The 24,884-nt window shown below is 35.1% G+C and overlaps 1 protein-coding gene across 2 annotated transcripts; it reads left to right on the top strand.

The window, feature by feature from the left end:
* The first annotated feature begins 1,864 nt into the window (after window positions 1–1,864).
* On the top strand, window positions 1,865–23,004 carry LOC144972950 (DNA polymerase delta subunit 2-like). 2 transcript variants are annotated; one of them, XM_078914801.1, is made up of 10 exons: window positions 1,865–1,920; window positions 6,306–6,427; window positions 6,909–7,032; window positions 7,657–7,777; window positions 9,460–9,655; window positions 10,271–10,351; window positions 11,950–12,107; window positions 13,288–13,415; window positions 14,787–14,888; window positions 20,793–23,004. In XM_078914801.1, the coding sequence occupies exons 1-10, from the start codon at window positions 1,890–1,892 to the stop codon at window positions 20,951–20,953; spliced, it is 1,224 nt and encodes a 407-aa protein (XP_078770927.1). In that variant the 5' UTR covers window positions 1,865–1,889; the 3' UTR covers window positions 20,954–23,004. The 2 variants fall into 2 exon arrangements, with proteins under 2 accessions (XP_078770927.1, XP_078770926.1); XM_078914800.1 differs by lacking the exon at window positions 1,865–1,920 and adding an exon at window positions 4,352–4,820.
* Window positions 23,005–24,884: the final 1,880 nt, after the last annotated feature.

Here is a 24,884-nt window from a genome sequence, read left to right as displayed (position 1 = left end):
CCCTTGACTATGTTAACGAAAAGGCCTGAGCCATCTCTAGAACATGCCAAACACACAAATTGGTCAGGCCCATAAGTGAGCATTTCTCACTTTATTTTGACACAATAATAAAGAAATAGCATCCCGATGCTTGACAACACTGCACATTTTTTTTTCAATCATCTGTGTTAAATTTGTGAGTGATGCTCAGGATTTGTGGGTTGTTTGCTCTGGGTGATAGGCAAGAACTGTCTATGGGTCTTCGGATCATGGTCTTCGGTTGCTGTCAAAGGCAAATTATGCTTTATTTAAAATTTTAGTCAAAAATAAAACCACTGAAATGTTTATTTGATTAATTATAATATTATATACGATAACTGACATAATTTTCAATAGTCTATGCACTGTATTTTGATTTAATAATTGAGACTCATACTATAAATAATAGTAAAAAAGGCATCCATGTCAAAGCTCGACAGGCATAGCAGGTCACGGAGGAACCATCAATTTTGTACAACTTGGCTTAAAAATGATATGTCAGATTTTATTTTGGTGAACAATGATTTGAGATTATAGTCATGTATTTAAACTAATTTAAAAAAAAAAACAAAAAAAAAAAAAAAAAAAAACACAAAAAACAAGGGTCAGTGTTATTCAGAATCGAATACTACTCTAGTCCTTCGACACGATCATAAAATCCTTGTTGATCGATTTCAAATCAGATTTGGAATTAATGGGAACGCCTTTAAGCGCAGCAAGAAACATCACGCGTCACCTCTGCTAAAAGAGCTTCATTGGCTTCCTGTTAAGGAGCGAATATTGTACAAAGTTCTGACATTGTGTTTTAAATGATTAAATTCAAATAAACCAACTTATCTTTATGATAAATTGAACTTATATACACCAACCCCAGGGACGGCTGGTAATAATGGGCAGGGTGGGCAAATACCAGCCTGTTTTTTCAAGTTATATGCTGTATTACCAGGTCCGAAATAATCAAATCTAAATTAGATAATTTCAAAAGTTACTACTTAAAATTGATACTTTGTACTGAAATCAATTTGTGTGTATTTTTGATAGATTGCGAATCACCATGCATCCCGTAATACATAAACCAGGATACGCTCCTGTTCTTTTTATCACCCCCCCCCCCCCCAACCACTCCACTCCACTCCGCCCACATCGTCATCTCATCGTCACGTCGCCTGACGGTGATTTTGCTGTCTGGCCTCTCTAGTACTAGGTCGGGCTAATTCAAATGAGCCCACCTTATTAACCAGTGTACACTAAATAGAGATTTTGGCATACGAACTTTTTCTTATTTATTGCCTTACTTGTGCTGGGAAGGTTCCAGTATTGAATTAAATTTATTAATTTACTAATATTATATCAATTTAGTATTAGTTTGTGTTGTTTTAATATATTTGTTTATCCATTTAAATTATTTCTTTTTTTTCCCTCGTTTTCTTTAGTGTTTCTCAAAACTCATTTATTTAAATTGTTTTCTTATTTGTTTGTTGTTGTTGTTGTTGTTTTTTGTTGTTGTTTTTTGTTGTTGTTTTTTGTTTTGTTTTTTAACAAATTAATTTGTTAATTCTTTTTTTTTTTATTATTCTTAAAGTAATTACCGCTGTATTTTTATTGCCAGACTAAATATTTTTGCAAAACAATGTAATTTTCTATTGTATTTCCTCTAATAAAACAAAACACTTTTATTCAAAAGTCACGACTAAATAAATATATAAAATACAACCACCATTTTGGTTTTCTCAACAATTGAATTAGTATACGAGAAATACTCTTCTGAGTAAGGAGATAGTTGAATTCTAAGTTATAGAGGAAATACGGAAGGGTGGGCAGATTCCGTACTTGCCCGTCCTGAAGCTAATACATACATAAGATGGTTCGCGATGAAGAGGCGGGAAGCAAGGGATTGGTTGGGTAAGGAGCAAAGATAACACGGTAATTATTGTGACGATAGTCAAACGAATACATGAGGAGAGATTGGTAACATTATTTTGTCTTAATTATATTGTATGAAGTATTGGCGAAAGCCTAATATTAAATAAACGTTGTTTTTGTTTGTCTTATTTTGACTATGGAACTGATACTGATACTTGTCATAGCAGACCTGCCTACTTTAGATAGGAAAATAAAAATCGTAGTTTTCAGGGCTAATAAAATCGTAGATATTTTAACTACCCTTTAAAAAAATCACCGGAATTTTCGTCTGTTTTGATAGATATCAAATTTTAAAAAACGAGAAAAAATAATTGGAAACGTAATAATGATGGTGATGGTGGTATAGTGGTAGCGGTGGTGGTAGTAGTAATGATGATGGTAATATTATTATTATTATTATTATTATTATTATTATTATTATTATTATTATTATTATTATTATTATTATTATTATTATTATTATTTATTATTATTATTATTATTATTATTATTATTATTATTATTATTATTATTATTATTATTATTATTATTTATTATTATTATTATTATTATTATTATTATTTATTATTATTATTATTATTATTATTATTATTATTATTATTATTATTATTATTATTTATTATTATTATCATTGTTATTATTATTGTACGTATTGGTGGTATTACTATTGTTGTATTTTTTTTTGGTGGTTATTAATGGTATCAGTTTATTGTTTGGTCCCATTTGCCATTATTTTCCACTTTCATGTATGTGGTCATCAAATTGTATGATTAATTGGCGAAAGCCTAAGATTGAATAAATTTTGTAATATCGTATGGTAACCATCATTGTCGACGACATCGTCGTTGTCATCATAATCATCATCATCATCATCATCATCATCATCATCATCATCATCATCATCATCATCATCATCATCTCATTAACAACAACAACAACAATATTAACAACAAGTACAACAATAGAAATAAAAACAATATCAACATCACCATACAATTTCCGTCATCGTCTCCACAACTATCATTCTAACCAACAGCACCACCAAAACCACTACCATAATTACCCCTCACCGCCTCGTCTTCCTCCTCCTCCTCCACCACCACCACCACCGCTACCACTATTCCAACCACTACCACCACCGGCACAATCATTCTGACCACCAAGACAGCAGTAAAAATTATGCAATTTGAGCTCTGAATGAAACTCGAGTCATATCGCTGTTGTTGCTTCTCCATGAAAACTTTAAGGTTACTACGTACTACTGAAAACCAGAAATATTTAAAAGCAATATTAATATCGCCGTTGAGGGATTAAAGCATCTCTTTAATTTTTCGAGTGAAGGAAATGGACTTGTATTGTCAAGGTGTTGTCGCATTATGTCTCGTCGCTTTATTTTTTAGTTGTGTTCTCTTTCGTGATTCATTTTTGATTACGTTTGGAAGAATTAAAATCTACTGGTATTGTCATTTCATTGTGAATGTGATTATTGGTGGTTGAAATATTTTTTGTTTAAAGGCGAAAAAAAAAATCAAAAAAAAATTTTATTAAAAAAAAAACAAAAAAATAAAAAATAAAAAATATATCATATATATATATATATATATATATATATATATATATATATTATATATATATATATATATATATATATATATATATATATATATATATGACCGAATCCTCTTTGCCCAACCACTGTAAATAGGCTAGAACCGCCACTGACCAACCCGATCCCGTCGTTCGTCACCCGATGGAAAATTGCTTGTCACTATAGGAAAGAACTCTTACGGGTCATGTGGAGGACGATCCTTTTCTAGAAACATCCTAACCTTCTGGAACAAACTTCCAAAAGAAATACGATATTCTTCATCGAAAGATATGTTTAAAAAGCATCTTAAGACTTTGTTTTCCAAATTGAATTGTTGAAGCCCCTGTAAAGCGCTCTGAGCACTTCCTCGTGATATGGAAGAGCGCTCAACACATATTATACTATATTATTATTGTGTGTGTGTGTGTGTGTGTGTGAGAGAGAGAGAGAGAGAGAGAGAGAGAGAGAGAGAGAGAGAGAGAGAGAGAGAGAGAGAGAGAGAGAGAGACTTTTTTGTTTACATTCTCCAGTTTCTTCTTAAACATCAAATAAATGAAGCGCCGTCGTTATCATACAATCGAAAGTCGTCGTTCAAAGACCTGTGAATTAGGTTTCTTGCTACGCTTAAGGACTAATCTTGCAGGAAGGATTGTTTTGAATTCTTTGCAGCCTGGGTGTACGTTGGATAAAACAACAAAAGTGAGTTCCATGCCTGAGGAGGAGGAGGAGGAGGAGGAGGAGGAGGAGGAGGAGTCAGATATTTCCAACGATATTTCTCAAATTTTCTTTTAACGAAGAAGGGGCGATTTTTCATGACTGCTTGAACTAGAACAAGTGTGGCGCCAAATGGCCAACAAATGCTGACTGGCTGTTGGCTGTGATGTTGAAAAGAAAAAAACAAACAAAATTATTGCATTGTATTTTTAAGTCAATGCGCGCACTGATTTATCTTGATTTTCCACAGTGACTTTAGTTTTTTGTCACTGTGTCTGATTTGTCATCAAGCACATTGTGACTGTATTATATAAGTAATATAATAAGCAACACACACCCATCATGTCCATGATTTATCCGAGCAATACACAGCCCGATGATGTTGGGGTTTTGTTGCAAACAGATGAAAAGGATGGCGTATCTACAAAGCATGAACGATTGCGTTCAAGCGTCAAATATGATTGTAATAGGTTCATTGTGAAAGACAGGAATTTCGGGAGACAGTTTGCTCATTTGTACGCGGAGAGATTGATGACGATGCGGAAAATATTGTCAAAGACTGCCTCCAAAAGATGGGGTGAGTTTTGGGTTCAGGGTAACGTCACATACAAAGCTATCATTTTGACTTACATGAATTAAACTGCTGATTAAACTTAAGTAATTTTAGCTTTGATCTAGTAGATTGCTAGGCTAGTCATACTTAATGACGGCTAGATTTCCAGCCTGTAGGCTAGCCGTACTTAAGGCTAAGTAAGGCACTTTGATAAAATTTTCAATCTCAAAATATCTTGATTTGACTCAGTCAGGGGGATGGGACTTGAAAAAACATAAAATTTGATACTTTATTTGTTTCTCTACGACCTACGGTTCCAGAGTTATTTATATTTTTCTATTGAAATTTTTTGTCAATTTTACAGAGAGAATCTGTGATCTCACTGCTGCCTCAAAACCAGCATCTCGCGGCGATCGGGAAATTTTGAGTTTTACAGTCATCATGGCCCACTTATTGTTTTCAGTAATTTTGTTTCAATTAAAAAATAAATGGCAAGTGTTAGGTATCATTTTAATGGTCAGAAAATAAGCTTTATTTTCATATAAATCATTTTCATGGATGAAAAGTATGGAACAAATTAAGGATAAATGAAAATGGAAAAAAATATGAGGTTTTTGTCCTAAAAAGTGGGGTTGATGGCGGAAAAAAAAAATATTGAGCGAGTGTCTCAATGTTGATGAAATTATGCAGAGATATTCTTCAATTAATTGTCTATCGATGTATGAAGTATAATTAAAATGTATCCATAATTTAAAAAGTTCTTATAATTCAAACATTTATAAATTTTTATTACATAAGCTTTCTGAGAAATACAATCAAGAATTAAGAATGAAATACACCGTTAGAAAGCTTGTTTTGTGCCCTTTATAATGATACCAAAGTTAGTCACATAGGTTCACAAATAACGCCATGGTGACCAAAACAGTAAAGGGTCAAAAATAAAGTTCCAAAAAACGAGTTTCACCTTACAGTGAGCCTATCGGCGGCCACTGGACTGGAGTTATCAAAGTGCCTGGCTAAGTAAAGGTAAAAGGACGGCTAGACTAGAATTCAACTCACACGTATGCAAAGACTATCTGGATGCGGGCACTAATGCTCACCACCCTGAGGTAGTTTACACAGGTACTTCACAGATACAGATCACTGTTCTATCCCCTATGTATGATACTCCACTTGGAGGTTTAATCAGTACTTCACAGATACAGATATAGTGTTCACCAAAGTTTGATTCACCAAATAGGGTAATGGTTTCCGGTAATGCATTGTTAAGAAGGCTGTCATTTAAGTATAGATATATTTTGCGATAACAACATCATCAAGCATTTTTTGACAGAGTCTCTTGTTTGTTTTCATTTAAAATATACCAGCATTATTGTCCAAGATGGAGATTTTCACTGTACTTTCTGTATTAGAATAGTGTGTTATTGTTATATTGCATGAAATACATTTGTATATATTTTACTACTTTTTCATCATTCCTTCTCCCCTCCCTCCCCCATATCATCTTAGGGACCAACTTTCCTCAGCGGAAACTTCATGAACTGAAGAGCGATGAAAAATGTATTGTCATCGGAACACTTTTCAAGCACATGGAACTGCAGCCCAGTATTCTGAAAGAGATCAGTGAAGAAGTAAGAAAACAAATAAGTTTGGATTGTTTTTATTCCAATTCACTTCATACTTCATTTACCTCTCATGTTCTACACAAAAGATATATTGAGTTATCAATAATTTTCTGAAATGAAGTGCTTAGCTGATTACCTAAGAAATGTATTAAGGCTGAATAATTACGCTGAGATCTGTGGTGGAAGTTTTTTTTAACGATCTTAACAATGATGGGGAAACTGACTGGCTGTCAAGTCCTAACAGTTGAATATTAAATGATATAAGACAACATTCTATTTTGTGTAAAAGACTGAGATAACTCAGTCATCTGCTGCAAACACATAGAATAAACAATAGGGGATAAGCTCAAGTGGGGAAAATGAGATGCTGAAAGTGGGGCTCAAACCTGGGTCTTCTGGGTGGAAATACAATGTTTTACCATCTCACTCCCCATTGTTGATTGAAGTGTTTAAGAGCATGTCTAACTTTCGAATGAAATTTTCCAAGCACAACTTGATGCCCCAGCCAATACGTAGTCGGTACACAAGTGATAACGACAGATTGATCATGGAAGACGAGCTTCAGAGAATAATTTTGATTGGAGATCTCAAATGCTCTCAATTTGTAACAGGTATGATTTTGTTTGCACTGGCATTTTGACTGTTTTTAAAAAAAAGATATTTTATCTGTGTTTGTAGGGCATTTTGATAGCAGTCCTAAGTAGTAATACAGAACCGGTGACCTACATAGGAGTAATGAAAAAAATTCATGAAATTGTGAAGAAACGATATCATACATTGTTTTGACAATATATATTTAAATAATGGGGTTCCAGCAGCCCAATTTTTAGAGATATTGACATGTACACTCTAAGATGGAATCCCCATAGGATGTTATTTTTACCCCATGGGTAATATGGTCAAAATTAGATGTGATAAAAAAGTTTTTTTAAAGGTCTTATAATATAAAAATACTTTTTCAATATCTTGATTTGAGCATATTATTTGAAAAAATATTGACCAATTTTTTGTTGGGAAGCTAATAATTTGGTAAGTTTCAAGATATAGCCTTAAAAAAGAATAATTTTTTTTTGACGTCAAATGTTCAATTAGGGCAGGCTTAGGAATTTTTTCATAATGCCTTGAAATATATGTAGCAATTTGTCATTGTCCATTTATAGAAATAACATTAATTCATTAGTGTCACGATCAAAAATTTGAAAGGAAGTGTACATTGCTTATTCCCTCCCTTTCAGGTGTTGTAGTGGCAGTGCTAGGCTTGGAGCCAGAAGATGACAAGGGAAAGTTCATTGTAGAGGATTACTGTTTTCAAGATTTACCGGCACAGATACCACATCCTGTCATGGAAGAAGAACGGTTAGTGAGCCATTATTTTAATAAGTGGTATGACACTAGGTATGATTGGTTGATTTGGATCTCCACCAATGCACAAGACGCGCCCAAGATTGTGACAGCTGGAGGTCCATTTATCGTCAATCTCTGGATCAGGGGCGGCACACATCATGATGATGATAATGATGTCACTCGGCTTGTGATATCAATATCGAATCCAGTTTTTGGCCGTTAAAAGTTAATCCATAGAAATCTTCTACCTAAATGGTGGTTTATGTCCGCCATCACCATCATAATTCCAATTTTTTTCAAATTTTTCTACAAAAATAGACACCACAACCACTATATCAACATCCCTACCACCACTACTATTACGAACCAACACCAACATCATCATCCCTACCACTACAAGAACAACCATCACATCATCATTCCTATCACCACTACTACTACAACCACCACCACATCAACATCCCAACCATAACTACTACAACCACCACCACATCATCTTCCCTACCACAACCACCGCCACATCACCATCCCTAAATCCACTACTACTACTACAACCACCACCAAATCATCATCCCTACCACTACCACTATTACAACCACCATACACCATCATCCCTACCACCTTTACTACTACAACCACCACCACTACTGCTACAAGCACAACCACATCATCATCCCTACCACCACATTCCTGCTACAACCACCGACACATCATCCGTACCACCACATTACTGTTACAACCACCAACACATAATCCCTACCACCACTACGATTACAACCACCACCAACACATCATCCCTACCACCACTACGATTACAACCACCACCACATCATCATCCCTACCACAACTACTACAACCACCATACACCATCATCCCTACCACCTTTACTACTACAACCACCACCACTACTGCTACAAGCACAACCACATCATCATCCCTACCACCACTATTACTACAATCACCACCACATTACTGCTACAACCACCATCACATCATCCCTACCACCACTACGATTACAACCACCACCACATCATCGTCCCTACCACAACTACTACAACCACCATACACCATCATCCCTACCACCACTACTGCTACAAGCACAACAACATCATCATCCCTACCACCACTACTATTACAACCACCACCATATCATCACCCATACCACCACCACTACTACAACCACCACCTCATCATCATATCTGCCACCACTACTACTATTAACAACGCCAAGCTTATATCCATACTCTCTCATTTCCAAAACTACTTTCTGTGTATTGCAGTTCTATCAGTATGTTCTATAAATGTTCTATGTATGGTATTTACAAATATTCTACTTTTTAGTAGTACTGCAAATGGGCTCTCAGCCTATTGGTCGTCGTAGTACATGTAAAAGTTGTCCTCCATAGCCATCAGACCCATGGAGCCGGAGTTTATCCTGGTTTTTTAGCGTGAAACGGACAATAGCAGTTGCTTGCTACCCTTTGGATAGGATGCTAGTCTATCACAAAGTACTTTCCACCAGATGTAACAGACCTAGCTACCCAATCATGGGTGGACAGAGGGGTCAGAAAAAAAATCTCAACTGCACCCGGGATCAATCTCAGTCCCTTTGCTTGTAAAGCAAGTGCTCTACCGGTGGTGCTGGTACATATTGAGCCAGCCTTATTTTTTCCTTGCCTGTTTATTTTTTTTAGATTTGTGCTGTTTGTGAGTGGTTTTGAGCTGGGAGGAGAAGAAGAAAGATTATTCCAGATGCAGATGCTGGTGGACCTTGTATCCGGCCAATTAGGGGACCCCCATCAGCAGAAAGACTCAGCATCAATTTGTCATGTCATTATCACCGGCAATTCGCTCAGTAAATCCACTCAAGATAAAGATTCTCTCACAAAGGTTTGAAATCACTTGAAATATTTTTTTTTACATAAACAGTGTCGCTTAATTATTGATTTTAAAAAATATTTCAAATCACAATTTCTTCCATCATATTCTTGGTCATAACAGTTGACTAATTCATTTTCACAAAGAGTGCAGTATTCGTGATTCATTGGCCACATCATTGTTATTCCTCTCTTGTCGAGAATGGGAGGATGATTAGGGTAATACCAAGCCCTAATAAAAGGATTTTTTTCTAATGGGATTTTTTTTCTTTTCTATCACTCATTCATAAAACTGGTAAACTTCATTGAGGTTGAAATAGGTACTCATCTTTTTATTTATTCATATGAATTGACAGTCTGCAAAACTGATTATTTTTGTTGATGCATTAAAAAGAAGAAAACTAGGGAGACACTCTGGATCGTGGTATTATTTAGTACATTCTTTACATTTTTTCTTGGGGTCAACAATACCAACATGTTAGTTGTTCCTTATTAGATTATATTCCAAATTCATTTATCATTTACCTCTTCAAGTAATTTTTAAAATATTTCTTCTATTTTAACTGCTAATAATTGATTAATGTTATCAACTTTAATACTACCACTCCATCTCTTTTTTTTTTTTAAGGCTAAATACTTGTCAAAGAAAACATCAGCTGGAAGTGTGGAAGCTGTCAAGTCGATGGATAATTTTCTCATGCAACTTGTGGTAAGTAGTTCTTCAGGATCCATGGATCCAAATGTATAGTACTTGCGGTAAGACATGTGGAAATGACTAATTTTTTAGATATTGTTAAAAAATATTTGGTGTGTATTTTAACCATTTTTCTGACTCAGTTTTCTCGTTGCGTAATTATCATCATTGCCTTTTTCACTCTGGTTCAGGATATAGGCCACAGACAAACAGTTTCCATCCCTTTCTATCTTGAGCGAACTTTTTTATCTAGTTCCATGTCGTATCACTTCTCCGTATCTCAGCTTATTTAACTCGTCTCCATGTTCCCCGTGGCCTTCCCCTTGATTTTCTGCTCTGAGGGTTCCAGTCCAATACTTTCTTTGTTATAGTGGAGTCATTCTTTCTAAGGGTGTGCTCAATCCACCTCCATCGTCTTCTTCCTATTTCGTCTCCCACTGGTTTCTGCTGTGCTCTTTTCCATACTTCTTCGTTCTGAATCCTGTCCATCCATTTTATTCAAGTTGTGAAATCAACTTGATTATGTTTAGTAAATTAGTCATAAAATTTTTAATGTCCTAGCTGTAGAAATCTCTTGAAAGATCTTGACAAATTCACAAAGTTAATTTTCCCTGCCGTGATTAGAGCAGTAAAATGAAGAAACAGAAAGAGATTGATCGGAGCTTTATTATCACAAATCTGGGACAGGTCATTGATATATTCAGCTTTCATTTAATATTTTTGTTAGGTTGAGCTATAGATCCATAAAGCCAATTACTATCTCTAGATGTTTATCTCTGTTAATTAATCATCTGATTAACAGATTTAATCTCTTTTCTAACTGAAACTGAGGAGGGCCTCCACAGTAGAACTTCCCAATAATAAACTCATGGGCTGTCTTCTCTCCCTCACCCCAAGACAGATTGCTGGCTATCTCTCCATGGTCACCATGACCCTGATTTAAATTGTTTGTCGGGCTTGCAAGTTTTAATCAGATGTTTGTGTAGACTGTGATCAATCCATTTCCATCTTAATTCTATAAATTTGAATTTGACACAGCTAGTGTTATCGTAGGGCTGTTAATTGACTTCTTTTCCCATAGTGGGTCAAATTTCAGACATGCAACTTGTATAGACAAAATTTATTTATATTAGACTGTACTATGTTCAAAGTCTTGTTGCCCAATCTATGGAGCAATGTTGACTAAAAGCCATTGGATGATATAGTAATATCAAAAGCCCATTTAGCCTTGTATGTTGTCCTGGTTTATACATGTATTTAAGGTCAAAATTTGGTAACATTCGGACTTTTTTCCAGATCTGTTTTTTTTTTCATTTTCATTTTCACCTGAGTTTTATCAATGACATTTGAAAAAAGAATTACTTTCTTCACAAATGGTTGTGATTTTATGATTTATTGAAAGCAGAATAAAAATATTTCATCTAAGGTTGATTTGCAGTTTTATCCCGAAATTCGTTTTTTTGTTTTCTAAGTAAATATAGAATTCTTGTTTCTTTTCTCTTGGTCTTGAATGGGCTCGATTTTCTTTTAGCAGTAAGGAATTAAACACACTTGTGAAAATTATTTGGTAGTTGCAATAAATATTAATTTTTCTATCACTTTTTTTCCCCCAGCCCTCAGTAGATGTGAGTGTAATGCCGGGAGAGTTCGACCCTACCAACCATATCCTGCCACAACAACCCTTACATCGGTGCATGTTCCCACAGGCATCAGAGTTCAAAACGTTCCATAGCCTCACCAACCCTTGTGACATCACATTGGAAGGAAGAAAGTAAGTGTCCCAAATCTCTGGTTTCAGCAGAAAAAAAAATCCGGTCTGAAGCAAAAAATTCCAGGTTATGGGCAACTTTCGTCAAATTCCAGTGAGGTCAAATTGTTCCAAGGATACCACCCACCTCCCCCACTCCACCACCACATCATCACTACCACAACTACTACAACCACCACCACCACATCATTGTCACTACCACTTCTACAACCACCACCACCAAATTATCATAACTATCATTACTACTACTACTACTGCAACCACCACTACCACATCATCACTACCACTACTGCTACTACTACCACTACAACCACCGCCACCACACATCATCACTACCACTACTATTACTGCTGCACCATCATCATCACTACCACCACCACCACATCGTCATCACTACCACTGCTACAACAATCACCACCACCAAGTGGGTTTATTATTTTAATTTTCTAAATTATTTATTATCAAGATTCTTGAAAGCACTTTAAGGTATATTCTTAATTATTATCCTGAAGATAGCAAGAAAGCTTCACTGTGTTTTATGCTATAGGTCTCATAACCTCAAGTTTTTATTTTGTTTTGATTTTGTTCTACTATCACAGTTTTAAAATGTTAGGACTACCCATAACGCAGAGTTTTCAATAAAAAGTAAACTTGCAAGTTTTAGTCCGTCGAAATTTTTAACATCTTTAGAAATTAATGTGATATGATGTAAAATAATGTCGTATTTAATGTTGTTTGATTTGTGATGAGACATTTGAGCTGAGTAATTAAGGTAATACACCAATATAAATACCATGTTTTTTTCTTGAAGAAGAAACTTAGTCCCTATTGCTTACTTTATGGTGCTGCAACTGATGATTGAACTATCTTGGTTTAAGAAAGATAGATTTTTAAAGAATCCGTTGGGGTTAAAAAGGGAATTTTTTTTTTTTTTAATTGTTTGTTGATTTTAAAAAAATTTTAAGAGAGATTTTTACCTTAGGCCAACTTAACTCTGTGGACACGTCTGTATAAAATTTTGAATTTAGGGAAATCACAAAACTTTCCTTCAATTTTGAAATGATTTGTCTAAGGGAAAAAAATTGAAAATAATCACATTCAGACACGAGTTTAGAAAACTGGCCATAATGTATTGGAATTGGAAAGCCTCTCTGATTATTTGTTATTTTCATTTGGTCTTTAGAATACTAGGTACATCTGGCCAGCCCATCGATGACATTTGTCGATACAGTGAATTGGACAACAGGCTTGAGATTTTAGAGAAAACTCTACATTGGGGTCATCTGGCACCTACTGCACCTGATACACTTTGTAAGTGGTTTTTGAAAAATGGCAGGAATAATTACACATTTAATTGCACCAACCCATAGTTTCAACTTGCTCACAGTGTTTTATTATTCCTCCAGAAGACAAATCAGAAACAAATCTCCAGATCATAGAGAACAAGTGGTCTGTTAGGCACCCTTTTTGTATCAGTACTCTCAAAATATTTTCTAATGTCCATGATCAAGTCTTCATTCACACTGGAATCGAGTTATTAGAATGGTGTGTTAAGTGCCTCACTCAAGGACATAATGCAGGGGTCAGAGTTTTTGCTGACTTTGATTGTAACCCATCTAGTTTTGAGGTTACGCTCAACATCTCTCAAGACATGAAATTACACTGCATTGACAATGATGCCACTATGCTTATAACACTCTACTAGCAAAAGCTTATTATGGTTGATGACCACCTGCTATTTATACTGGTTATTCTTCTAAATTTATAATCTCGTCTTTCATTTGAAATGAAAAAAGATGTACTGATACAGACTCATTTATGTTTTTAGTTTACTTTTCTTGTAATATCTATACATTATATAATATATACATGATATATCATACTGACACTGCACTTTTTTTTATGTTGGCCAGTTTATCTTTTATTTAATAATATATTGCTCAAAATGACTCTTCTACCTGAGATCCAAATTTGTATTCATTTATTTTTCTCTCTCAAAATGTTGATCGAGAAAGAAAAAAATCAATAATACAAATAGTTTTTTTAGCCTGTGTAAAATCGGAAAGGAATGATTGAATTACAGGTTAAATTGGGTAAGCTGACAAAACACACGTAATACAATATTAATCCCATAGAATTTGTATTTTGTTGAATTTTAAAATTCTTTTCTTTAGACTGATGTAATTTTTACCATTTTCACAAAGGGAGCAGCAGCTGCAGAGCAAGTCTGTAATCATCATAAATATTAGATAAATTTTGGTTTGAAAGAACTTTAGTCTTGCTAATAATCTTGCTAACCCAATATTGACATGGTTCGATTATATTGTAAAATTTCACTGTTTTTACTAAGGGAGATCAGCCTTCATTATTTCATCATGAGTTACAATACTGTTATCGTATACCTTGAAGAAAGCTCTGTGGTTATAAGCAGATAAATAATAAAAGAAGTCAGAGATTTGATAAAAGGTCGGTCTCAAATTTAAGGGTTAAATGATTAAATACAAAGTGAGTGTTAGAGAACTATTTAACTCGCTTAATACTTAACCTTTTATCAAGCATAGCTGATCAATGTAATTTATTGGTATTGTGAGAGCACAGACGAAAAATATAAAACTCCTTCGTTCATTCATTCATTCGTATATATACAGTAAATAATTTATTAATTGATTTGTTATGTCTCAGCATGTTATCCCTTTGTGAAAGAAGATCCTTTCATGTTGATGGAATGTCCCCATATATTCTTCGCTGGTTGCCAGTCAGAGTTTCAAAGTAAAGTGGTGAAAGGTAGGTTAAGATAGCTACGTTTTATTACATTATATAGAATTTTTTGTTTTCAATGCCTCCCCTTGATGCTTTTCAATGTTATTTTGTGAAGTTATGTAAAAGGGAGGTAAAGTAAAATGTTAAAATAATCTTCATATGTTTTTTTTTTTTTTTTTTTGCTTAAAGATTGTCATGACACTTTTGACTCCTGCCCGTTAATTCTTAAATATAAAATTTCTTGATAAACATTTAGAATTTAAAACGGTTGTTAATGCTTTTTCAAAAGATATTTACGATATTTTAATTCCTATTTACAACAGCCCTAGCAAATTTGATCAATCACTTATAAAAAAAGAAAATTAATATCAGGGACAACTATTTAATGAAAAACATAACTATAAGCATTGCAATCTTTGTTAAGTATATGCATTGCAATCTTCCATAGGGAATGTTCTAGAGAGTATAATCTTCAGGAAAATGCCACTGCATCTGCATAAATGCAGTGGCGTAATTTGTCTTTTACACCGCATATTTCGTCAAAGCCTTTTTAAAAAATTAGATTTTTTGACTATATTTTTTTTCATCATCAGGCATATGATTTGTAGATGACAAAGATGCATAGTAGTGTCGATTAACCATTAACTTGCTGACCTGCATTAAGGCGGTCTTCTGATATTCATTCTGAACGCTGACCTCGCAAAAATGCGAGTACAGCATTGAACTCATTGGAAAGGTGAATTACAAGAAGTTGCGGGAGGTATATTCCTTGATTCCATGGATGTTGAGCTTGCTCAGTGAATTTTTTCAGATTGCAAAATGACAATTTGGTCACATTTTAGTGAGATTTGTTTACATTTTGTCTGCACTATGCATTTCCTGAAAAGGAATTTGACTTGGTTGTTGATGTTTATTGGCATGATTGGACGAATATTTCCATGAAACTGATAGATCTAGTAATGAAAAAACTGACTCACATCAAGCCAATGGCCTTCTAATGTGAAATGAAGAAGTGGCTTAGCTTATTCAGATTTAGTTTGGAGGGGTGTTGGATGAGGATGAATCCATAAATCTTAGAGAATGTATCATGGTCTTTGATGCTAGTCAAAGGGGTGTAAAAAACATTTTTGGTGTTTCAAAAAGTAATGGAACTTGATCATAAATTACCCTTAGTTTTCCAGGTACGTCACATATTTTCTCCATTGTCTCATATTTTTTTTTCTTACATTGTTACGTTATAACAATTAGAAAAGTAAAACCAGTGTAGTTTTAAAAAATTCTAAGTTTATTCATTCGTCTATAATTTCTATGATGATACACCATTTTCACCTTCTCTTTTTTTACAATAATAATTCAAAATCAGGCAATACAAAAATTTTGAATATTGAGATTTCCAAGATTACCACAGTTGTCCCTTGACCTAATTTGCACATCAATTTATTTTAATATATGTTGCTTGTCCATCCATATAGCCATCCTGAAAGTTATGAGTTTTTGACTGAAACTACACAAGTTTCCTCGATTTTTTACAAACAGCCTAGCACAATATAGAAGGCACAGAGCTCAGCAGGTTACTTATGCGGTTTCGCAAACATGTTTGGGTTTTTAAAATCTTAATACTGCTATTTCCATTGGATTTGGGATTGTGAAAATTCAGATATCGGTTATGTGCAATGCCAAATCGTCTTATCCAAAATTTCTCTCTTGATTCTTTATTTAAAAAATTATTTTTTGGAGAAAAACCGTTATGTTTGCACCAGTCAGGCCTGTAAATCTTCCGTCAATTGTCGGATTTCCGACAGTACGATTTTGCTCTATAAGTGCTTTAAATAAAAAATAAAAAAAGATAATAGTAAAAATAAAATTCGTAACGTCAAAGAACAGAACCAATAAAAAAAGAAAATAAAAGACTTTTATTTTGTTCCTCGAAAAAATTAGATTTTATTCCGTTTCAAATGCCGACTTAAAAAAAACAAAACAAAAAAAAATGTTTATTTGTCGCATCAAAGACGAAACAAAACAAAAGCTATAATATTACCATGCCACCTACACGCTCCACTAGCCGTGGATGTATTCACTGCCTGGCTACTGTGCCACAGCCAGCGAGAGAGAGGTCGCGAAGTTCGTGCGAGTCGTCTTCACACACACCTAGTCAGTAAATAACGCACACACAGATGTGTGTCGAACCGGACCGGAAGGTTTCTCTCTATTTTGCTACCGACACACATGCATATCTCCGGTTCTCATATCGTTTTCTCTATATTTTATTGGTTCCGTCCCGATGTGAGACGGAAAAAAAAATAATGCGAAATAATTATTTTTCTTCGAAATATATATTCTTTTTCGAAACTCTCATACCACCTCCTCCTCTTCTTCTTCTTCTTTTTCTTCTTCTTCTTCTTCTTCTTCTTCTTCTTCTTCTTCTTCTTCTTCTTCTTCTTCTTCTTCTTCTTCTTCTTCTTCTTCTTCTTCTTCTTCTTCTTCTTCTTCTTCTCCTATCCAAGTAAACGAAAGAATCAGCGTAACATTTAACACAAACAGGAGCGAAGATACACATCCTTCAAAAGGGTAGGAATTGTTCTCTTCCTTTCAATTTACAACTAACTGTGCCCTCAAATAATTGTGATTTTTTTTTTTGTACCATAAAATAAGGACCTCGTTATAAATATGTAGGGGAAAGTGACATGATTTGACTAGTCAATTGACGTGTCATGTCTGTGTTGTGTCCATATTTTTGTCCTGTTGTGTCTATTTTCGCGTGTTCAAAAAGTTCTGACAAAATTTTCACCAACCATTTACAGGCCGGACCAGTTCTTTTCTCTGTTTTTTTTTCTCCTCATCTATCTTGCTCGTACAGTCGATTCCGCTTAATTGCACACCCACGGGAGTTCGGATTAGTGTGTCGATTAAGCGGAGAAGCTAGAAAAAAGCATCTTGGCACCAGCGTTCATGTACCATTTATGTAGGACCTTCTTGCTGAGCTCACCACGGGCTTAAGACCTTCATGTTCAAGATATGGCCTCATCAGAAGTTTTTTGTTTTGTGGGTTTTTTTTTTTCTTTTTCATGTTTTATTGACAACAAAATGTGACATTGTTTTTGAAGAATAGTAATCGTGAAACGTTGGTTGCTTTCTATTCTGTGCAAGCTGTTTATAGATACTGGTCACCAATCTCGCCATTGTTGGTATATCATCTGTCAAGTATTCTCCTTGGTTGGATAAAGCGGTATAGTTTATCCAGCATGTCATGTTTTTCAGTGTTTATCAGGGGTGGTTTATCACACTCGATGACTCATCCTCATCTTCATTACACAGGCGTTATCTTTTTGTGTGTGGCTGAACTGACTTCAGTAGCTCCTGAGATATAATTCACCGCTGATGGGTGTATTGTTGTCCATTGTAACAAATCGATCAAATCATTACTTTTTGTGTATTTTTTAGATATTTTTCTCCATTCAAGATGGAATCAAGGTGTAGTGATTAAGTGGAAAAGGTGTGCAATTAAACAGAGTAATTTTATAGCAAAAATTCTGTTATTCGGGAATGTGTAGTGTGTAAGAGGAGTGTGATTAACCGATGTGCAATTAAGCGGAGTGAACTGTACTTTCGTGTGATGCTCACATTCACCAAGACCTAGAAATCTGAAACAATGGACAAGCCTGTCAGTTCTACATATAACAAGAATTCCAAAACAGGGCAGACTGTTATAGCACATCAGTGGTATTTTAAGTATAAAGACTGGACGCATATTTTGGGAACAAGTTGTTCTTCACAACATGTAATCTTGTATTGAACCTTGAAAGAAAAGTCTATTGTGGACCTGTTCTGCCTGGCGTTATCTGCTCTGCAGACAAAATTGAAAAATACACTGTTAGGGAAGGACAGCCAGGTATTCTATTTCTGAAACTGATACAATTTTTAACCCGACGAGACTAGTGACATTTGACAGTGACACGAAAAACATGACCACATTGCCAGTGCCAGGACTTTAATGTGTTCATGAACATGACCTCAACAGTTATTGTAAGATCATCGGTTCACAGATAGTGAGGACCTCAGGTGACATACATTCCTGTGCTGCATTAATTCAACAGATGAATTTCTCATGTCAAATATATTGCAAATTTTCTGATTCTGAAAATAATATTTTTCATGCCTCCCTTTTTTTTAAAGAATGTACAATTTTGCTGTTTTACTTTTGTCCTCATCTGGTTTCATCTCCTTTTTTTTCTTTCTCTTATTCTTGCTTCTAAATTTGTTTATTTATTTATTAAAAATTTTTTTTTTGCTTCTTGTTGTAATATTTTATTATTCTTCCATTCAAGGCTTGTAGAAATAAAAATGGCTGGCAATAATAAAACAAATTTTGGCATTTTGTATGGGGGGGGGGGGGGGGGGGGGGGCATGATTTGTGACATTTCACTTTTTTGTGCATTTTTGTGGCATAATTGGGATGGAGGGGGGGGTGGGGGGGTAGGTATTTTCCTGAAGGGACAATATAATGCAAGGTACTATTACATCATTGTTAGCTCATTTAGTATTTTAATTAAATAATAGCAACATTTTATAAGCACATATTGGACATCAAATACCCCAGCCGCAGCCTTTGATACGATCGACAGAGGAAAACTTTTGGAGATATTAACAGAAATAGTAGACGAAGACGAGCTCCGAATAATCCGATTTCTCCTCAGCAACACAAAGATACAACCAAGGATATACGGGGCCACAAAACAGACGCAGTTCGAAAGTAACATCGGGACCCCCCAAGGAGATAGTCTGAGCCCGATTCTGTTCACAATATACTTAGAACACGCTCTGAAAGAAGTTCGAAAAGTCATTCCAAAACCAACGACTCATATTGAGAATGCAATCCCTAGAGAAATCGCCTATGCAGATGATGTCGATTTTATTGGATCAACACCAGCAAATATAGACATCATACAAAATACCCTCATGAAATATAACCTCCAAGTCAATGCCAATAAAACCGAATTTACAACAATATCGAGGAACAAAGAGGAATGGAAAAGAACAAAGAAAGTCGGCTCACTAATTGGAGACACCGAGGATGTACAAAGAAGAAAACAGCTATCAAACGCCGCACTCAGTAAACTCACCAATGTATGGATTAGAGGTGACAAAATAAAGAGAAAAACCAAACTGAAACTGTACCATGCTCTTGTAAAACCGGTACTTCTGTATAACTGCGGCACTTGGGCGTTGACAAAATCCGAAGAAGAACATCTGGATGCCTTCCATCGCACACAGCTAAGAAGGGTACTGGACATCAAATACCCCAAAAAGATCTCAAATGAATCACTCTATAAGATCACAAAAGAAAGACCAATCTCCCTTGACATTTTACAACAACGATGGCAACTTTTCGGTCACATACTACGCAGGGACAAAAACATACCAGCAAACCAAGCCATGTCGGGATACTTCCAAAAACACGGGAACCTTTTCAGAGGAAGACCGATCACAACACTCCCTGTGATCCTAAACAAAAACCTCACAACACTTGGACAAAGCATTAGTCTCATAACGGCAGGGGACCTTGAAAATCTGAGAACCCTAGCAGAGGACCGGCAATATTGGAGACACCTCACACAGGAAATACTGGAAACAGCCAAGGCGACCCGATCTTTCGGTCGAGACGCGAAAGGCATCTAAGTCAAGTAAGTCATATTGTATAAACAGAGATTTTGCAGTATTTCACGAAACCATTAACATTTGATCTGTCAATATAACAATTCAACTTTACACTCAACCAGAGGGTCAATCATGATTGGAACTTGACTTTTTTTCCCTGTCACTCAACCAACTATTTCTCCTTCTCATCGCCTGTTTTCAACGATTTTGCTGTGGAAATGTTTAGACACTTGTGATATGGTTAATGTTGTATAATTGTCTTTTTCTACCCAGGTCCCTCAAAACAGGAAGTCTTGCTCCTTTCCATTCCCCGATTCAGTCAGACGAGCACAGCTGTTTTGGTCAGTCTGAGAACTCTTCAAGCCCAGCCAATCAGCTTCCACGGCCATTTTCCAGTCATGGCTGAAAGTGTTAGTCCAGTTGTTGACAAATGATATGAAGATTTCAGTGTTGTAAATGCCATGTAGATTAATGCATACCTGTCACTGAAGTTGATTAAACTTATAGATTTTTGTTTTTGAAGACTAAATTTCTCCAAATTCTACTTTTTCTTTTTTTTCTCTTTTTGTTCTAGTTTAAACCAAAATTTGGAGGCAAATTGTTGGAATTTGTTTTTTCTCTCTTTGCAATGGATCTGCTTCTAAATTCAGCTTTATTACATCTTTAGTGAATTAACTGTCTTCCCCCCCTCCCTCCACCCCCCCCCCCCCCTCAAATTAACTATATGCTTTGACTATGTACAGGGTGGCCATAAAGTCTTACCTTATTTATAAACATTATTATCAGAGAAACGTTACAGCCAATATATTTTAGACATGGACATATGAATACAAAAATGCTTTACATTACTCAATGCATTCAATATTTTGACTAACTGCCAGCAAATCAACATATTTTTTAGTTTTTTTCCTTGTGTTTTGTAGCTTTTGTGGCGTGATGGATTCGATAACAACTTTTATTTCATGGTAAGCATGCCTACATCTGGTCTGGGAGCTGAATAAATGATGTCTCTGATGTAACACCATAAGAAAAAGTCATACAGAGAAATGCTCGGTGACCCAGGCAGCCAGGCCATTGAGTCCATTTCTCCCAAACCATGCCTGAAAGCACATTTAGAAATTCGTGAACAGCCTGTCTTCAAGTTGGAGGAACACATCCGTACTGAAAAATTATTTATGGCTGATATTCACAAAGGTGGAATGCGGTATAAAATTCTAGCATATCTAAATAGACATTTACAGTAATCGTTTTCACGGTTAAGAACTATGGGCTTATAACTCTTTTGTGTATCTACCAACACCACAGCTCCACTTTGTGTCTCAGCAACATTAGAATAACTGTTTCAGTGTTAGTTTTTTTTAAAAATCGTTTCATTCAATTACATTACATTATGAGAATTTTGTCGCATTGATTCCGAAAAAGGAGTGAAAAATGTCTTTTAAATTCATGTTCATTTAGTTAATTTTGGTGATGACAAATGGGCATAAATGTGTGACCTTTCCTTAAAAGATTGTGAAATCGAGATTCAAATATCTATAACGATTTTAGAATAATAAGTCTTTGAAATTGGGGAAAGACTTTATGGACACCCTATATATTAAATTCACTCTTAATCATTTTATCTACTGGTAAGATTGTTAGGGTACCAAAACTGGTAAAAACAAGGTTGTACAGTTTTCCAATTTTTAAAAAAGTAGTGATTGTCTTTTTGTCTGACAGTTCTGTGTAAGATTTTTTATATTATTGATGAGTTTGATTTAAATTTAGTCATAATCGTTAGATTGGATTATGATCATAAATGGTTGTCTTATTTAGTTTTTTATCATGCAGGCTTAGAAGTATGCATAACAAAACCAAAACCCCTTGTGAAGTTGGGTGTTTGAAAGCTTGCCGAGTTCTACAATGCCCTCTTTTAATGGCTACCCAATACATTTCTATATTAGTGGGTTGTTAAGATTTCTCCTGCTGCAATTGTATTTTTTTGTTTTTTTTGGGCATTCGCTACATGCATTGTTTCTCTCAGGCCTGGGAAGCACCTGTATGATATGTAGCTGATAAGTTGAGTAACTTTTATTTTAGCGTAACATGAAAATCCTTTTTTTTTGAAAGATATAGAAATGAGAGATACTTTGGTGAGTTGATGAATAACAGTTGGCTCAGCCAGGTCAGCTGTCCTTAGGGAAGACTGGACCAAAACTTGATCTTATTGAGTTGACCACATGGGAAGGATGCAGTTTTTATTTTATCAAATTTATGAAATGTAGATTGGATAAATGTGAATACAATAAACTAAATAGAATGTGATAAGTTGTTGAAAATTAGTTTTAAGATTATGCAACATATTGTAATTAGTTTCATGTTGAATGAATATTATTTACATTGGTGTTTACGTTTTCATTTTTAATGTTGATTATATCTGCAGACCGTTTGAGGCTTGAATGAATGCATATTATTAATTTCAACATCGAATAAATTGACAACAAAGGTCATGGTTTTTCATTATTTATTTTTTTGTTTTTTTTCCCCTTGGGAACTGATGGCACAGACTTGGATTTATGATGAATTGCATTTTGTAGAAAATTGCTCATTGATGTGTAACCGGATACAAGTCAAAATGGTCCAAAAATACTAAAAGATAAAAAAGAGGATCATTAAGCATGTTTCTGTTGTTTCCTCATGCTGAGTGCGCTTTACATTTGTGTCATTTACTTCTACAACAGATCAAATTTTCTTTTCATGTATGCAGGTTGCTTGTTAGTTGCCATTTTATACTGCCACACATACATCTCAGTAACTCACTTAGTGGGGTTCCTGACCTCCCATAGTGGGCAGGGGGGTACATACTGCATTTCTATCCCCTTATATCTGTTTTCCAACATGCTGTCTGTCTTTGTCTTGGAATGAGATTACTTGGTTTCGTCCTGGCCCTGGCCGGAGTCCTAGCTGGGAGGGAAACAGTCAAATGCATAGTTATTGTTTTGGGAGATGATATTTTTTTCCTTGTAAATCATCTCTATGTTATGTATTGTTATATTTTTTGTTTCGAATGTATAATGTAGGCATTTGAGTGTGTTCCTCTTTGTTGGATTTTGTGCTTGTGTCCGGAAGAGTCTTATAGGTGATCTCAAACTAAGTACATTGGTGGTATGCTCTTGGAATCTACATCTGATCCCTATTTGTTCCCAGTTCCCCTATGTCTTACTTTTTCTTGGGTTCTTTAATTGTAATTCTAGAATTTTAGTATCCCATTTTCTTCCTTTTTACTGGCGCTGATATAACCTAAATGTGTTGCAAGCGCCGTAAAAGCCTTAAAAACAAAAATTAAGCATTTGAATTTGAGAGTATTCCTCTTTGTTGGATTTTGTGCTTGTGTCCGGATGAGACTTATAGGTGATCTCAAACTAAGTACATTGGTGGTATGCTCTTGGAATCTACATCTGATCCCTATTTGTTCCCAGTTCCCCTATGTCTTACTTTTTCTTGGGTGCTTTATTTGTAATTCTAGAACTTTACTATCCCATTTTCTTCCTTTTTACTGGCGCTGATATAACCTAAATGTGTTGCAAGCGCCGTAAAACCCTTAAAAACAAAAACAAACAAACAACATGCTTTCTGTCTTTGTCTTAGAATGAGATTACTTGGTTTTGTCCTGGCCTTGGCTGGAAGTGAAACAGTAAAATGTATATTTAGAATTTTGGGAGATATTTTTTGTTGTTGTAAATCATCTCTCTGTTATGCATTGTGTAATTTTTGTTTTACATATATATTGATTTGTAAACATTTGAGTGTGTTCCTCTTAGTGGGGACCTGTGTTTGTGTCAGGATGAGACATTTAGGTGATCTCAAACTAAGTACACAAATAGTCAGATAGTGTTCTCTTGGAATCTACAGCTATTCCCTATTTGAACTAATTCCCCTTTGTCTTCCTTTTTCTTAGATACTTTAGTTGTAATTCTAGAACTTATTACTATCCCATTTTCTTCCTTTTTACTGGTGCTGATATGACCTAAATGTGTCGCAAGCGCCGTAAAACCCTGAAAAGCAAACAGTAACACAGGTACTCATTCACACTAAAGCTGAGTGGGGTAATGTGCTTACAGTTTCTTACTTTAGGGTGCAAAGTGAAGGTTAGAGTTGATATTAGTCACCCATCTGCGGGCGGAGATGACATTTTTTGTTGTGCTTGTCTACTACTACTATCCCCTTAAATCTGTTTTACCTTTCCATGCTCTCTGTTTTCATTCTTGATTGACATTTTTTGGTTTTGTTTCCTGGGGCTTATCTTTTGAGACTGGGTGGGGTTCCTGACCTCCCATAGTGGGCAAGGGGGTACATACTGTGTCTTCTATCCCCTTATATCTGTTT

The sequence above is a fragment of the Berghia stephanieae genome, chromosome 5, assembly GCF_034508935.2.
Source record: "Berghia stephanieae isolate SIO BIC M18660-M18661 chromosome 5, UCSD_Bste_1.3, whole genome shotgun sequence".
Taxonomy (NCBI): domain Eukaryota; kingdom Metazoa; phylum Mollusca; class Gastropoda; order Nudibranchia; family Aeolidiidae; genus Berghia; species Berghia stephanieae.
The sequence above is the reverse complement of the archived record's forward strand: the minus strand, read 5'-3'. Positions and strand labels throughout refer to the sequence as shown.